This window comes from Talpa occidentalis, unplaced genomic scaffold (genome assembly GCF_014898055.3).
Source record: "Talpa occidentalis isolate TD23 unplaced genomic scaffold, MPIMG_talOcc4v2.1 talOcc4.15, whole genome shotgun sequence".
In the NCBI taxonomy this organism is placed as follows: Eukaryota; Metazoa; Chordata; class Mammalia; order Eulipotyphla; family Talpidae; genus Talpa; species Talpa occidentalis.
In genome coordinates this window covers 25529398-25541652 of record NW_023601543.1, presented here as the reverse complement: position 1 = coordinate 25541652, position 12255 = coordinate 25529398, and the positions used below count along the sequence as shown (strand labels likewise).

Genomic DNA, 12255 nt, shown 5'->3' with positions numbered 1-12255 from the left:
CTCAGCCTACCTGAAGAAATTCATCTCAGACTGGTGTGCCTCTGTGGATGAGGGGATCAGATTCCCCATGTACAGTATTTCACTGCAAATCCAAAGTTTACATATAGTATGTCTTGCTTTGTAAATTCTCATTTTTTCCAGAAGGCCTCCAACTTCTTGGGAAAGGTCTCCTTTGAGTTAAGAGAGGAACATTTACTCAGTTTAGTAGAGATGTTTTACCCTTGCACTTTGTGATGGGAAAGTGCCTACCTCCTTGGAAGCCTTGCCAGTTTAGTGGAACAGGTTATGTGACTAGCTACTACTGGGAATCTAAAGACACATTTTCACATCCCTAAGAGTTAATCCTTTTTGATCATTTCTTCTAAACTTTTCTGCTTAAGCAAAACCCAATTTCTAGATTGATAAATTATTTTTCCTCCAGTGTATAAATACCACTTCCAAAGGAAGAAAATTTTTTTTAGGCAGACCATATTACTTAGTCAGCAGAGTGCCAGAATGACATGGATTTCTTCCAGGCACATTAACCAGAGAATCAAACATTTTCCTCACCAGCTTTTTCTTGTAAGGAAGTTGTAAGTATATGTTAAGTGATCACAAGTATAAGGCATACTCTTAGGCTTCTTTCAAAAATGTTTTATGACTGCATTCAATATTCATGTTCCATATAACTAACTCCCAAGGTCTTAAAATTTATGCAATATGCATATTAGAGATATAAAAATAAATGAAGCTGGGTATTTGGGGGACAGCCATATTTCCATTCTGAAACTCCTTAATGTGGTAGTTAGTGCCAGAAAGCATGACTGACTAGATGATTTTGAAGACTGAATTGTCAGACTTTCATCATTTTGGGGAGGTTCAATTCAGGGGAGAAAGAGTACAGCCATTCCATTATCTAATGAGTACCAAACCTGAACTTGGAGACTGTGACTACCCACTGTGAGTGTTGAACATGAAAGCTAATTTTCAGGGTAATTCAAGTTGTACATTGTGTTGTAAAAACACCAAGGTGGTGTGTGTGTGTGTGTGTGTGTGTGTGTGTGTGTGTAAATATTATTTGAATTGGTAGAGAGACATACTCAAAAAGGCTGGATTCATAAATTGGAGTGATCATCCTGCTGGTGGAAGTAATAAGGGAGGCAGACACAATTTTAAATCTATGTCCCCTGCAGTGAAGTTTCTAGGGTTCTGCTACCCGCCATATGAAGAACACTTGAGCAAAGTGTGAATATTTAGCTTTTGAGAAGAGACAATTCAGCAGGTTAGGGAGAGATGACTTCTCATTGGAAGCACTATTATGGAAAAGGAACAGTCTTCTTCTATTTGACCCCACAGGGAAGAAGGATTACTAATGGCTATGTCACAGGGAGAATAATATTAGAAAAATATAAAGCAGCACTTTTTAAAATGAAGTGACAAGGGCTGATAGAGGTTTTTAGAGCTAACACATTCAGTGAATTTCCTGTTCCTCTCCTATGCAAGTGTCTGTGGACCATCTTTTTGGCAAGAATACTGTAGAAAGGATTTAAACATTGACTGGATGGGTGGGTGACTGAAGATCCATTTTTACACTTAGAGTTTACGAATGTAAAGATTCATTTGCAAATTGCCCCATCTTCACTTTTTTGTTTCTATCTTTTTTATTATTATCATGTCTATTTATTTTTTTAATATCTTTTACTCATTGTGTATCCCCATAAAATTCCCACCACCAGTTCACTCATGAACCTTTACCATAGTCCCCTGTGCTCTTCTCTCCCCTGTTTTGATCCCTTTTCCTCCCCCTCCCTTGCAGAATATCTCTGATTTATGATTGCCTGCTAGTTTTGGTGTTTTTAAAGAACTATTGTTATTTATTTTTTTTTCCCTGATCCCCGATCCCTCTACATTCCTTTTTTGTTTTTATTTTTTTGCTTACATGAACATTGCTTACAAACCATTGAAAGAATTTCTATTTATACGGTACTTTCCTGCATGGATTAGACTGTTATCAGCACCTTCACCCTGAACTCTTTATGCTTTTAGTGTTAAAGTAGTGTAACCAAAATCATTGCTTAAAAAATGGTAGGCATTCCAAGTTACCTTGACATAGGCCACAATCTTCAAGGAAATGGTTGCCAGGTATAGTGAGTTCATTGCAAAATCCATCAGGTTCCACCAGTCATGGATATATTCAGTAAATCCACCATCCCACATTTCCTTTATCTCCCCCCAAATGAAACCTGAAGAATGGAGGCACAAGGTTTATTTCTACACAGGATCAGAACAGCCATCATAATAGGATCTGCCCCAGGTGAAGAAAGATGAAATCAGTGAATAAAGTAAGGTCAGTGTCACGAAACCCCTAGCGATAGTAAATCCTTTCTTTGCTTTCTTTCCTGCCTCACCTCCCAGTCTTGAACTTGTTAAATGTGATAGGCTTTATCTGAAGATGCCCATGTGTTATACTTTTCTGGCTACTACTCACTTTTAGCATTGCTATTCTAGTTCTGCTGGAATGTTGTTGCAATTTCTGGTGTCTAATTCTACCCTCTTCCAGTTTTGGTGTGGGTATAATTACCTTTATAAATTGATTAGGTCATTATTATTCCATAGTCATTAGTTTCCACTATATACTGGAGGGAAAATTTATCAGAGTTTTGAGATAAGCAAGCTGAGCATGGGCCAAATTACTGGATGCTGAGGCTGAATATAGGCAGTGTGTTCCCAACTAATTTAGAATCATCTTTACACCTTTCTCCTCTCATTGGGTGGGGGTTGCATGGAATTCTGCCTGGTGACATAGCTGTTCTTTAGCCTTGGAATATGGACTACAGTAAAAGCTGTGGCTGTGGCTGAAGGCAGTGCTTCTCAGTCTTTGAAATGCATGTGAATGAGTTGGGGATCATGTTGAAATGCAGATTTTGATTCTATAGATCCAGGATGGGTCTTGAGATTCTGTAGGTCCAACAAGCTATCAGGGGATGCTGACATTGCTGGTTTGAGAAGCAATATTTGAGGAGCAAGAACTTGGAGGATAGCAATGCATGGGAATGTTCAATGCTATATAATTATGCCTAAAAACTACTGGTAAAACTGCTTTGACTGTGAGTTGTGTGAATCATATGCAAACAGGATGTGGACCCTGAATAGGCATTGGGATAATGTGGAGTAGCCACAAGAAAGCAGCAGGTTCAAGTAGTTCTGGAAAAAAGGGCATTAAATAGATTGATCAGTATGTACCGTGCCTATTTTACCTGGGTCCTGTCCTGACTGATATTTGACTTTTCTTCTAAATAAACTGACAGAGAACTTTCCTGTTCTTAAAGATGTTGGGTTGGCATGAGCAAACCTTAGGTACATTGCCAGTCTCACTGTGGACCAAGCAATACTCAATGACCAGGGAACAGGAGGAAGGAACCACATTTCTGAGACTCTCAGCAAAGGGCTAACCCATTGCACAGAGAGAAGGTGACCATATTTAGGGCCAGAATATGCCAACTGCCTATTTCAGTAATTTCTTTAGCTAGTCTGGCATAGCTCCTAGTTCCTTTGACTCACCGAGAACCCACGGCAATATCATCCATTCCACGACAGTTGGGGGAGGCCCCTGAACATGGAGGTCTGTCCTGACAATGTGCTGAGAAGCCAGGAGAAGCATGAAGAGGAAGGTCAGATATGAAGCTGTGTGACAGATGAACTTGATAAAGGGTTTCTTGATGAACAATCCAAGGTTGCTCCTGGGTGAGATCAGATATGCTATAGACAGCATAGGAAACAGGAACCCAATGGTCATGCAGGTCAGAAGCTTGACTACCCAGTGTTTCCGCCGCCATCCAGGGAAGCCGTCGTACCATAGAGTGGCAAGTAACTGTTGGCAATTGGGCTGAGCAACAAACTGGGAAAAGAAGAGAATCGGTTAGATATCTGGGGTGCCCAGGGGATGTCTACATTCCTAACACCTCGCCTAGTTTACCGCCAGCTACATGGCCTGTCTCCAGGAGAGGCCTGATTTCCAGGTTTCCATGAATGGGTCTAACTCCAGAGAGAGTTCTCCATGTTAAATTATGAGACCAGAACTTCCTCAGGGTTGATTATGTGTTTCATATATTAAGCAAAACCATTCTGTTCAGTTTGTTTTTGGCATGTCTCCTTACTTCTTCTCCCATCATGTTAGAGAAATGGCTCCTGAAACCTGACTCTACATGAGAATCGTCCAGGGAAAGTTAAAAAATCCAGATTTCCAGGTCATTCCACAGACTGACTGAGCCTCTCTGGGGGGCGGGGGGGGGCGGGAGGGGTGTGGAGCCTGGGCAGCTGTTTTACAAAAATTTTCTGGGACTTTACATGTCTCTTAGCAGAGAATTGTGGGCATATTTCATTTCAAATTGATTCACTTTTACTCATTTGCCTAGTCAGTGTGAGGTTATCAACAAATGCGTACTCTGTGTAAACGTAAACTAGCAGGGAATAAGCTCACGCCTGTGGCTGTTGTTTGGAATGGAAATGAGTTCCTTTTTTGATTTTTCCTTTTCCCCTCTTTGGTGTAGAGCACCTCTTGGCTGGCTAGCAATGAATTAGGTTGCTACTCTGCCATCTATTTATCACTCTCTCTAGTCTAGACATGTAAAGTAAGAAAAAAATATTTGGGGACCAATACTCCAACTTTGTATACAAACTCAGTTGGGATTTTTCTTAAAGGCAGTCTACAAAGTGTCATTGATTAATAGTTAAGGAATCATCAGCATTTCAAATCACCCTCCAGCTGCTACTTCCTGGTAAGCAATCCACTGGGGAGCTTAACTCTCAGCCATGATTTTAAATACTGCCTTTATTTGATTATTCAAGCTTCCCATGAGAAGGGGTAAATAGAACTACGTCATATAGCTTACCAGTATAAAAGAAATAAATGTCTTCCATCTTTTATTCAACACCCAAGGTAAACTAGCCCACTTTTGCTTGAGTACACAGCAGTACTACTACTAGTTTCCCTTGCAGTGAGATATGGCCACGTGGCTGAGTTCTCTGTAATGGAAAGTGAGTACCCTTCCGGGTTTGCCTTTAGAGAGCTCCCATGTGTGCTCCTGCATATTCTTTCCTCCTCCTGGTTGACTGGGATGTGTTGACCCAGCATGAGCTAGGGTGTTCTGTCAGCCCACAGCCCTCAGTGATCATGTGGAATTGAACTATCCTGACCAAGAATACCTATCTTGGACTGTCATGTGATTGAGAAAATTTTATTATATCTGAACCATTACATATGCTGGGGTTTAGCCTACACTAAAGCAACTTGCTATTACAAAACTACTAAAAGTAAGCTCTTAAATCTTTTTATCATGTGATCTCATTTTCTCAAAGATGTTCTTGATCCCTATGATTTCCTCACATCTCCCTTTCATGCATTCACAGAAAACAGACAAAATCCTCTAGTCCCTTTCTACTCTTACTGGCATTATAGTTTATGACGAAGGCTGGGATTAAAGAGTTCTAGAAAAAAAGCACAGAAAAGTAGAAGGGCAACGCAAGATTTTTGGATGCAAAGTACTGGAGAAAGCTTTGGGAGCTCACATATAGATAGCCATAAAAGAGTGCAGTAAGGGTTCTCGAATGGATATGAACAAAGTAAATTGGGAACACAAAGGAGGCCAAGTGTGAACTCCCCAGCAAAGACTTCCTGGAGCAGGTGATACTGAATGGAGCCTGAAAGGATGTGTAGAGATTGACTAGGTGTGGGCTAGGAGCAGGAAAGTCAGTAAACAGCCAAAGCAAAGGGCATAATATGACTAAAGGCACAGACATGAAAACAGCCTCACTTGTATGGAAAACTAGCCTAGTGTGAGAGGGAGGCCATTTGAGTTAAAAGACTGCTAATAGCAAGAGATGAGGCTAGAGAGGTATCAGGGGCTACAGAAGATCAAAATGATAGTCTTTGGCCATTATAAATAGTGTGATTCATTTTAAGAGCAATGGGGATCCATAAGCATGTGTGTGTGTGTAGAGTAGTACAGCTATGCACAGTATAGTGTTGCTTCATATATATATATATATATATATATATATATATATATATATATATGAAGGTCCCAATAGGCTACACATGTAGCCTGGCTCCACCATCTAGGTTTTGGTAGGTTTACTCTGTGATGCTCACACAACATTGAAATTGGCATTTCTCAGAACGTATCCACGTCACTAGGTGATGCATGGTTGGCTGAAACTATAGATGCTGGAGCTAGATTGTATTGGTTCTCTCTGTTCTTCATTCACTGTCTTCATGTAAAGAATGGAGATAATAACAGTATCTATTACATAGGGCTGGAGTGATATTAAGATCAGTTACTATATATAAAGTACTTATAACTATGCCTAATATGTCGTAAGGGCTCATTAAATCTTACTTGCATATATCACTATGTATGTGACCAGATCAGATTTAGATATTAGGAAGATCCTTCTGATTTTGAAATGCGAGATGGATTGGGGGCAAAACGGGGGTGAAATTAGAGACAGGAAGACCAGTTAGAAAGTTGTTGTCAAAATGATCGGGCTTGGACTAAGATCTTGTACAAAATGATCTTGTACAAAATGATCGGGCTTGGACTAAGGTAATAGCAGTGGAAATGGAGACATGTGCTCAGACGGCAAATACAGCGAGGAGGTGAAATTGGCAGGCTGTGGTGATGGATGGGTATTGAAGTAATAAATGGTTTATGAGGGTAAAGGGGAGGCGGCTCATCTTTTGATGAGCAGTGCCATTTTGGTGAATAGCAGTGCCATTAACTGAGAGTGGAAACACTAAATCTGGACAGGTTTGTGGAGATGCATGCATTTTTACACATGCTGAATTAGATTTGACTGTGAGATATTTAAATGGAGATATCTGGATGGATGGACGAATGGAGGTCTGCGGACGAGTTCTGTAGAGGGCCATATAGTAAATATTTGGTCTTAGCAGGCCATGTTCACCAAAATTGCTCAACTCAGCTGTTTTGCACAAACTCAGCCATAAGCATTATGTAGATATGTAAGTGAATGGGTGTGGCTGTGGGTCAATAAAATTTCATTCAAAAAACAGGCAGCTAGTTATTTGCGCAGCTTTGTTCTACAATATTGCTCCCTGCTACTGCCAGAAGCAAATATTTGGACCATTTCAGCAATGGTCTTTATGACCTCTTGGGATTTCCTCTCGTGTGTATTCCCAAGAACTCTGACCCCAGAAATCACTTTTCTCTAAAGCAGAAATGCAGAGGTGAAGCTTCTTTTAATAGTGAATATTAATATCCCACTTTTATCTTCAGTGCTTCTCCTTTTCAATTTGGCTAAAGACGATCATTTTAAAGTTAAACAGGTTTTTATTTTCTATTTTTATATCTGTCGAGAGTATTGTAGGGTGGTTTGGATTCTGGCAGAACAAACTGCAATTAGAATATTATAAAGGATATTTTTATTAAGCCACCATGTAATATCTATTCCAAAACATCTGTGAGCTTTGGAAAGGCAATCCTGATTACTGCTTGCACATTGAATTTCATATTTGCAGGTTATTTAATCCATCTTTAATTAATTTCAAAAATACCATCTTTCATTGATTTCAAAAATACCTGAGAGTCAAGGCAGGAAAAACAGGAGTGTGTGCATGTACTCTATGCCTGATTGCGCTGAAAACCAAACTGTACAAAGCCTAGAGCAGTTTTTAAAATTCTGATGAAATTTGATGAAATTTGATTTATGTTCTTTTGTTGCTTGTGCCATTGCTACATATTTAAGAGACCATCACCTGATTCAAGATCACAAAGATTCATGCCTGCGTTTTCTTATCTGAGTTTGATAGATTTAGCCCTCATGTTGACGTCTTTGATCCATTTTGAATTCATTTTTTGCATGTGATGTGAGAATGATGTTAAAAATCATTCCTTTGCATGTGGATATTTACTTGTCCCAGAATCATTAAAAAAAAAAATTAGTATTTTCCCACTAAAGTGTTTTGGCACCCTGGTTGGAAATCAACTAGCCATAAATGTAAGGGTTTATTTTTTGTACTCTGAGTTCTGTTCTGTTATCAGTATGTACATCTTTATGCCAACACTACACTATCTTGATTGTAGTGGTTTTGTATTAAGTTTTGAAATCGGGAACCATGAATTCCAAATCTGTTCTTTTTTTTTTAAAGATTTATTTTTTATTTATTTATACAAGCGGTGGGTATAGTCAGAAGCGCGGGAGGGTGAGAGAATTCGCCAGAGCCAGAGCCGGGAGCAGAACAGGCAGAAGGACCGAAGTACACTGCTGAGGGGAGCAGCGGGCGGCAGGAGAGGTCTGCGCGCCATGTGGGACCCTCTTCTGGTGGCCGGGAAGCAGCCGGGGATCGAACCGGTGCTGCAGAGGCTGTGGGCAGCTTCACAACCCAGCGCTTAACCGCTGCGCCACCGGGGAGGCCCTGTTCTTCTTTTCAAAATTGTTTTGGCTATTCTTTCTTCATTATGTTTCCATATGAATTTTGCAATTATCATGCCAGTTTATGTTTAAAAAAAAAGAAACCTAAGGTTTTGATAGGGATTGTGTTGAATCTTAGAACAATTTATGGGAGTATTGCCATCTTAACAAAATTAAGTTTTCTAGTACATGAGCATGGAACATGTTTCCGTTTGTTTAGGTGGACTTCCATTTTTTCCAACAATATTTTGTTGTTTTAAGTTTACAAGTCTTATATTTCTTTTGCTAAATTCATTCCTTAGTATTTTTACTCTTTTTGATACTAATCTAAATAGAATTGCTTTCTTAATTTTAGTTTTGGTTTGCTTATTGCTAGTGTATAGCAACAATTGATTTTTTATATTGATCTTGTATCCTGCAATCTTGCTGAATTCATTTATCACTAGTTTTCTTTTGATTCCTTAGGATTTTCTGTAAACAAGGTGACATCGTCAGTGAGTAAAGATAGATTTACTGGTTTCTTTGGAATGTGAAAACTTTTTATTTCTTTTTCTTACCTAATGGACCTGGCAAGAATCTCTATTACAGTGATGAAAAGATGTGGTTAAACAGACATCCTTGTCTGTTCCTGATTGTAGGACAAAAGCTTTGATTGCTCTTCATTAGGTATCATATTAGCTACGTGTTTTTCATAGATGCCCTTTGTGAGTTTGAGGAATTTTTATTACCAGTTTTCTGAGTACGTGTTTTTCTTAACTGGCAGTCAAATCTCTTCATTTCCATCTGTTCAAATTCAAAGTGAGTGATAAAAATTAGATGTAAAATACCGCTATTTGTACATTTTTAAGGCCATCATTGGACATTTTAGAGAATTCACCAATAGAATATATGCCTTTGCCTAGTGTTTTGTCTGTAGCTTAAATCAAATTAAATATGGAAGGTAATTTTTTTATTGAGCTAACATTGGTTTGCAACTCTGTGGTTCAGAACTATAGGATCACACCTCTTAAGATGTATGTTACCACATCACACACACCATCAAGGAACCCACAGTCCTATCATGAAAGGGAATAGATTTTGTCAAGTACTTTCTTCTGTGTGATGTGTGGTGATCATGTATTTTTTTTCTTTCTTCCTACTAATGTAATATACTACATTAATTTTGCTATGTTGGACCACTTTTATATTTCTGGGATAAATTTCATTTGATCGTGGTATATAATTCTTTTTATATGTTGCTGGATTCAGGCTCTTTGTTAAGCCTATTCCTTGCCTCGACTGCTCTCCACTGCCTAGGCAGCCTTGATGTTAAAAAATTGCTGCTGATTTTTGCCAACAAATGCTACTAGGGAAAGGGCTCTTGATTTTTAGTCAGATGACATAAAGATAAGCCCTGTGGTACCTAAAACAAATCTCTTGGGAGATGCAACTAGAAACTATTCTTAATATAGTCAGATTCACCACCATTTATTGAGCTCTTATAGTGTGTCAGATGCTGTTCCAGATTTCACAACAAACACAAAGACAGATATTATACCCATTTTACAGATGATAGGACTGAGGCCAAGCTCACATTCTTTGCAAGTGGTAGAACTAAGACTGAAACCCTAACTTGGCTGTCTGCAGACCAAGCTCTTACACACTAGATTCTGGCAACCAATGAATGGCATGGTCTCAGGCATGCAGAAAGCTCAGTTTCCCACTACCTCCCCAATTGGCCTTGCCAAAGTGGTTGAAATGCCCACATCACTTACTGCTTTGGCATAATCCACTGAGGTTATATTCAGGCTTGTAGGAAGTGGTAATCTATGAAACATTTGTCCTTAACAATTTAAAGTGTATATGTCACATTATCTCATTTTCTAGCTATAAAAGACCTGCCTGCTAGCAAAATCCAGAAGCAAAGGGGCCCTCCCCAAATCTGGATGCCTCAGTGGCAGTTAGGAAAAGCAGAGGAGCAATATACCATGAAGGACATCAGAGAGACACTGAAGAACTTAGTTTCCTGGTGTAGGCCTGGGCCAGATCTTTGTGGGACTCATTTTTCCAACCTGTCCACGTTTTCACATTTTTTTTGTTCACAAATCTATCAGAGCCCTAACTGCAGTTGCTGTTGTTATCCACTCCCCCCTTCTGCGATGCTTCATTTCTCCAGTGCTTCCAGGAAATGGTTGAACATTAATTTTTTTTCCTTTCTGCAAAGAACTTTTAGAAAAAACCCTGGCTTTTCCCCTCTGACACAAAGATTCATATTAAATGGAGGGGCTCAATAGGTCTTTGCTCCTCCATGGACCAATTCTTGATAAGACTAATGTCAGGTTCTATGGGATAAGGGCCCATCACTCCCTCAAACAACTTGCAGAGTCACTGGGATTTCACCTCAGCAGAGCTCTAATTTCATTCATTCAGTGAGGAGGGTTATCTCAGCACCTCACCAGTCTATTGTATGCCACTTCTGTTCCTACAGCTGTCTAAATAATCAGGCACATTTGCTGCACCCAAGGCAGAACAGAAATTTACTTGCTCATTGCCAAGAGAATGCCTGATCGACGTGATTCAATTTAGACTTTTCAGCAAGCATTTCTGTACACCTGCTCTGTGCCAGTCTTTGTGGTGGGGTACGAGGGTCACAGCAAGAGAGACTAACAGTGGTTCAGCAGGATCTCATTGAGAACCCAGCCAAAGTCACCTGAAACAAACAACAGGGTAATAATATTTGTGTTCAGATGCCCACATGAGCAGTACAGATGGTAAAAGTGTCAAGTTCCCAGATGGTTGGCTCTCACAGATGGGTGAGGGCTACTCCCCTTCTAAACCACAAGAATTTGCCAAGTAAGGGACACCTTAATTCAATCTCCTGTTACCACCATTTTATAAAAACACCAGTATAAGTCACAGTCATTCAAACTGAAAACATTTAGTGTTGGGAAAGGCTTGATATTTTGTTATGAGGCACCACCACTAAGGAAATTGGGGCATTCAAAGAATGGACAAATCAGCAGGCACTAGAATCCCAAGGAAAGGTTACAGAGAATCATCAAATCAGAGAACCTCACTTCTTTCTGGAAGCTCTCCCTGATTGCCTCCTCCTTGAGTCTAGACCACTTTGCTTCTTCCTTGTGGCTGCTCTTAGAGCCTGCCTCATGTTCCATTTACTTATATGTAGAACTTGGAACAGGCCTTCTTATTAGGTGGTTCGTTTCTGAAGGGAAGAAACAATTTTGCTCGTTGTATGATAGCTCATGCAGATATTTGTTAAAAATGTCCTTTGTGCCTCCCTGCTAAACTTCAGAACTCAATGCCTAGAGGGCATTTCAAACACAACGGAGTCTCTCCCAATGGAGTTCTCTCCCCCATCTAAGACCCCAATGAAACACACCTGTGCTGCACCTCCCCCTGCAGTGACCCTCAGGGCTAATGGCTGTTGCCATGGTCCCTGAGGTCCGGCGTGGGCAAGGAACCATGTGCGCAGGGGGAGAACAGCAAACTCCCTAAGATGCAGAGAAGCCAAATGCCTGCCAAGAGATAACGACCACCAGAAGCTGCCACAAAGATGATTAAAAGAAATGCTGACCACCTGGAACCTTATCTCGCTTTCTCAAGGCCCACAAACTTTATTCTGCTACAACTGTCTCTCTAAAATCTTTCCTTTTTCTGGTCATTGATTGCTAATTAAAAAACATATGTAATTTAATAATTAGGCTAATGCAGATGAAACATTACTAAACACTGTGTTATAATAGAATTGTTGGTTTAATAATCTTTCTATTATGTGCTTAACTTTAGTACCTTTGATATTAACTGCATTATAATATAAATTCACCCATGACAATTAATTATGAG

General features: G+C 39.7%; 1 protein-coding gene across 1 annotated transcript in view; it reads right to left on the bottom strand.

The window, feature by feature from the left end:
• The window catches only part of TRPC5 (transient receptor potential cation channel subfamily C member 5), a 237405-nt gene that overhangs the window by 40946 nt on the left and 184204 nt on the right, over positions 1–12255 (bottom strand). Inside the window, exons 4-5 of the mRNA XM_037512058.2 lie at positions 3541–3877; positions 2083–2222 (exon numbers count right to left, since the gene is read on the bottom strand). Coding sequence (XP_037367955.1) covers positions 2083–2222; positions 3541–3877 — 477 coding nt within the window. The remainder of the gene's footprint in view (positions 1–2082; positions 2223–3540; positions 3878–12255) is intronic.